Raw genomic sequence first — 5,721 nt, 5'->3', positions numbered from 1 at the left:
ATACTTAATCTATATTAATACTAATAATATTTGTCACACTATCTAGATTAATGAACATATATAAGTATATTTATCTAATACCCTCCCGTAAGCTAGATAGTTTCCATATTGAGACGAGCCTTCAGTCTGGAGAAATCTTTATTTTGTAGTGCTTTAGTCATGATATCTGCAGTTTGATCTTTCGTTGCACAGAACAACACTTCTACTTCTTCTTTCTTGATTAAGTCTCGAATAAAGTGATACTTAACTCTAATGTGTTTACTCTTGCCATGGTAAACTGGATCTTTTGCAAGACATATTGTGGACTTGTTGTCACAATAAATTGGTATTGGATATTCTGTTTTTCCCTGAATTTCATCAAGAATACCTTTTATCCAGATTGCTTGACATCCGGCTAAAGATAAAGCCATATATTCTGCTTCTGTTGATGATAACGCCACAACTTTCTGTTTCTTAGATTGCCAGGAGATTGGACTTGACCCTAGAAGAAATACATGACCTGAGGTACTTTTACTGTCATCTACATTTCCTGCATAATCACTGTCACTAAAACCCATTAATTTTCCTTGTCCACCCTTCGAATATGTGACACCTTGATTTATTGTTCCTTTAATATACTTGAGTATTCGCTTTCCTGCTTCCCAATGGCTTTTCTTTGGATGTTCCATAAACCTACTGATTTTTGTTACCGCGTATGTTATATCTGGTCTGGTGTTGGTGAGATACATGAGACTTCCAACAAGGCTTCGATATGTTCCTTCATCAGTAAATACTTCCGAATCATCTTTTGACAATTTTATTCCATATTCCATGGGAGTGGAGACTGAATTACAATTTGTCATTCTATACTTATCTAATAAGTTTCGCATGTATTTTCTTTGGGAAAGAATTATGTTTCCATCTTCATATGTAACTTCCATACCAAGAAAATAATGTAGTTTTCCCATATCAGTCATCTCAAATTCTTTCTTCATCATACTTTTGAAGGATTTAATTAGGTTCATAGAGTTGCTGGCTATGATTAAATCATCCACATACAAACATATCACCAATTTTCCTTCATTGGTGTCCTTTAAGTATAAGGTATGTTCATATGTGCACCTTTTGAATCCGTGTAACTTAAAGTAGTTGTCGATTCGACTGTACCACGCTCTAGGAGCCTGTTTTAGTCCATATAGTGCACGTTTGAGAAGACATACCTTTTCTTCTTCTCCTTTCATGACATATCCCTTGGGTTGTTCTACATATACTTGTTCACTTAAGTTTCCGTTGAGAAAAGCCGTTTTTACATCCATTTGGTGTAGATACCAGTCATTCCTTGCAGCTAGAGCTAGTACTAGTCTGACCGTTTCAAACCGAATCACAGGAGCGAAGACTTCCTGATAGTCTATTCCATATTTTTGGTTATACCCTTTTACTACTAATCTTGCTTTGTATTTGTCTACGTTTCCATCCTCATCAAACTTAGTCTTATAAATCCACTTTACACCTATCGGTTTTTGATTCATCGGAGGATTTACTAATTCCCACGTTTGATTTTTGTATATGGATTCCATTTCTTTGTCCATTGCTTCTTGCCATTTAACCTCTTTACTTGCTTCTTCATATGATAATGGATCTGCATTAGTATACAGAACGAAATTGACCGTCTGATTTCTAGCATACTTTTGAGAAACCTCTTCTTCAGTAAGTTCCCGTGAGTTTCTGTAGATACTCCCTATACTTCGAGTATTGATCACTTCATTTTCTTCATTTTCTGAGTCTGTAGATGATTCATCATTATGTTGACTTTCATGGGCCGAACTTGATGCTTGTCCTCCTGTAGAGTTTTCACCTATTACTTCTATTTCAGAATTTTCGACAGTGTCATCGTGTCTATCAGAACTTTCCTGCATAGGTTCTGGATTTAACGGAGGCATTGTAGTTGAATTATCACCATTGTCCATCAAAAACGGTGTTGATGTTGGTTCGGATTCAGATGCCCAGCCTTTATTTTCGTCAAAAATGACATCTCGGCTAATTATAATCTTATTGGTTAAAGGATTATATAACTTATACCCTTTTGTATTTGTGCTATAACCTACAAATACAGTTCTTTCGGTCTTGATATCTAGCTTGCTTCTAAGTTGTTTCGGTACATGAACATACGCTAAGCATCCAAACACTCTGAAGTGTTCCACATTCGGTTTCCGTCCATTCCAGGCTTCATATGGAGTCACACTAGGTCGAGTTTTCGTTACTGTTCGGTTCAAAATGTAAGTGGAACAAGCTACGGCTTCTGCCCAATAACTATTTTGTAAACCCTTCATATTTATCATACTTCGACTAAGTTCCATCAAAGTTCTATTCTTCCGTTCCGCTACCCCGTTTTGTTGAGGGGTATAGCTATTCGTTAGTTGGTGGTGTATTCCATTCATTTTTAAATAATCTTGGAATGCTATGCTACAGTATTCACCTCCCCGATCAGATCTTAGTGTTTTTATGTTAAGATCCGATTGCTTTTCCACAAGTGCTCTAAATTGTTTGAAGTAACTTAGAGCTTCTGATTTTAACTTGAGGAAGTAAACCCATGTTTTTCGTGTGAAATCATCAATAAATGTAATAAAGTACTTACATCCACCAATAGACTCCGTTTTCATAGGGCCACATATATCGGTATGAAGTATCTGCAATGGTTTGTTTGTTTGCCAAGTTGACTTCTTTGGAAATGGCTTTCTAGCTTGTTTGCCCGAAACACATCCTTCACAAATAGTTGAGCCTTTTGTGATTCTTGGTATGCCTCGTACTAGTCCTTTATTTCCCATTTAAATCAAGGTGTCATAGTTTACATGTCCAAAACGTTCATGCCACAGAGTAGAGCAATCAGTTGTCGTCATTGACAGTGCTAGTGATATATCATTTTCAGGGTTCAAAGGAAACATTTTATTGTTTGTCATTTTAATGATTCCTATTGTACGATCATTCGTATCCTTGATGGTACACCGTTCCTTCATAAACTCTACTTTGTAACCTTTTTGTAGCAATTGACCCACACTTAATAAGTTGTGTTTTAATCCCTTCACATAGAATACGTTTTGAACCTTCTTTTTCTGACCTTTTATAGATATCATTACTTCTCCGATTCCTTGAACTTCTAATCGTTTATCGTCCCCCGTTCTCACTTCCTTTTGAAGTGATTCGTCTAATTTTACAAACAGACCTTTATTACCTGTCATATGATTGCTGCACCCGCTGTCTAAGTACCAGCAATCTTCCTTAATCGCCTCCTCCATGTTGAAGATCATAAACATGGTGTCATCTTGTTGCTCGTCTAATTCATCTTCCTTATGAATTAGAGCATTGTCAGATCTTTCGTTTACATCCTTTTTCGGACAAAACTTGGCCGTATGACCAAGTTTCTGACAATTAAAACATCTTATAGAGCCCCAAGATCTACTTTTATTCTTGCCCCGTCCCTTCACATTCTGTCCGGATCTGTCTGTGTTTAAGTTTTGCATTTGAAATGCATGTTCCATGGGAACATCTTCATACAGTTTCATCCGTAGTTCGTGAGATTGGAGTATGCCCATGAGTTCTTCGGTGGACATACTCTCTAAATCTTTTGTTTCTTCCACGGTAATGACCACAGACTCGAAGTTCCGAGTCAGACTTCGTAGTATCTTTTCTACTACACGCTGTTCACTTATTTGTTCTTCATTCATTCTTAATTGATTTACAATTAAGGTTGTTCTATTAAAATAATCTTCTACGGTTTCACCCTCTTTCATTTTTAACGTATCAAAACTACATCTTAAAGTTTGTAATTTTACCGTTTTGACGCGATTTTCACCCCTGTAAGATTTGTGCAGCGTGATCCATGCATCTTTTGATGTTTTTGCCATAGCGATACGTTCAAACACTGTTTCATTTACCGACTGGAATATGATGTGTAGAGCCCTTCTATCTTTCTTTGTTGATTCCCGATGTGCAGCGATAGCATCTTCTGACGGATTCGTTCCTAATGCTTGAAACCCGTCTTCTACTATATTCCATAAGTCTTGAGATTCCAGTAAAACCCTCATCTGGATATGCCAGTGATAGTAATTCTGCCCAGAAAGTTTTGGAATTTGCGATTGAATACCGGTTGCAGGATTCATTTGTTGGAATGTAATCAGAAACAGAGATCTGTACTTGATAGTGTATGATTGATCGATTCGTGTGGCTCTGATACCACTTTGTTAGCGTTTCTAGGGTTTCTAGGGTTTTGAGAGAATGAAGATTATGTTCATACGGATATGAATTGATAAAATGAAAAAATACAGAATGTTTGATACATATACTTGCAGCCGGATATTATAACCGCTGTATACTTAATCTATATTAATACTAATAATATTTGTCACACTATCTAGATTAATGAACATATATAAGTATATTTATCTAATAGAGAGATGTTTGTTGACCAAGTTTGGATTTGAGCCGAGTCAAGACTTTTATGGCCGCGTGTTTAGAGAGGGAACCAAGAATCCAACCCTTAACAAGTGCGTCCAATCTTTTCCAATCATCATCCATCGAACCACCGGTTTTGATGAAACGAAGCATATCATGGCTTTCCAAAAGACATCGCATCTGTGTTTCCCATAAACCATACATGCCCTTATCACTTAACTTCACTGTAACAAAGCTTTGGACAGAAACATGCGATGGAAAAGGATACAAGGTGGACATGATTTAAAGTATAATGTTAAGTTGATATATTGCAGCCTCGGTCATTAATTTGTATTACTATTTATAGAAGCTACGTGCCCTGCATGGGTCGTGATACACAACACCATGGTATTTTTCATTACTAAGCAATATAATATTCCACATAACATGACATTGCCTTGTTCCCTCTGATTATAATATTCCAAAACACTTGTGTGGAAAGCTTGCATCTTTTCATTCCTTTCACTATTTGTTAAGTTATAGATCAGTGTGACGCTACTACTAGAAAAATAAAACTTTCACCGGCTCGTTTACAACCGAGCCAAAAATAAAACTTTCAACCGGCTCGTTTTCCAAACTCAAATTTGGAATGGTGGGAAATTTTGCCGCCTAAATTAAAATTATTTTTGACTAGTCAAACTTTTTAGGGACGACATGTCGTCTCTATAAGTTAAACTTTATTTTTTAGTTTTTTTTTTAATTTCATACATATTGATCATTAACAAAATAAAATTAAAAGAAAAATATTTAAAGTTATAGAGACAACATGTCGTCTCTATAGGTTAAAACGTTTTTTTGAAGTTTCTAATTCAACAAACTAGAGAATAAAAAAAAGCAAAATAAAATTATTTTCACCTTATAGAGATGATATGTCGTCCCTATAAGGTAACCTATCTTAAAAGGCAGAAAAACCCTATAGAAACGACATGTCATCTCTATAGGGTAATCTATAGAGAGAACCTGTGTTGTCCCTATAAGTGTCGTCCCTATAAGGTTTTTTCTTGTAGTGTTTCATGAGCATTCAATTTACTAGCGAGCCGCTAACACTGCGGCCCGTAACACGGAAATCTTCCGGCCAACTCTCCTTTGGTGGTATCTTCCTCGGACACTTATACTTATTATCTCACTCATTATGTGGGTACGATAAACTAGCATTCATATGTTAACTCCGGAATTTGGGTATTCCTATACACATAGTAAAGACAATGAGATGTCCTTCAGGATGGTGAACGCATAACTGTTTGATTATTTAGT

General features: G+C 36.2%; 1 protein-coding gene across 1 annotated transcript; it reads right to left on the bottom strand.

Moving 5' to 3' along the window:
• Positions 1–2,804: 2,804 nt before the first annotated feature.
• Positions 2,805–4,136, bottom strand: LOC110943991. The gene has a single exon (XM_022185720.1). It carries the CDS (start codon positions 4,134–4,136, stop codon positions 2,805–2,807), a length of 1,332 nt encoding a protein of 443 aa, XP_022041412.1.
• Positions 4,137–5,721: the final 1,585 nt, after the last annotated feature.

This window comes from Helianthus annuus, chromosome 5 (assembly GCF_002127325.2).
Source record: "Helianthus annuus cultivar XRQ/B chromosome 5, HanXRQr2.0-SUNRISE, whole genome shotgun sequence".
Lineage (NCBI taxonomy): Eukaryota > Viridiplantae > Streptophyta > Magnoliopsida > Asterales > Asteraceae > Helianthus > Helianthus annuus.
Note: the sequence above shows the minus strand (reverse complement) of the source record. Positions and strands in the feature narration are given on the sequence as shown.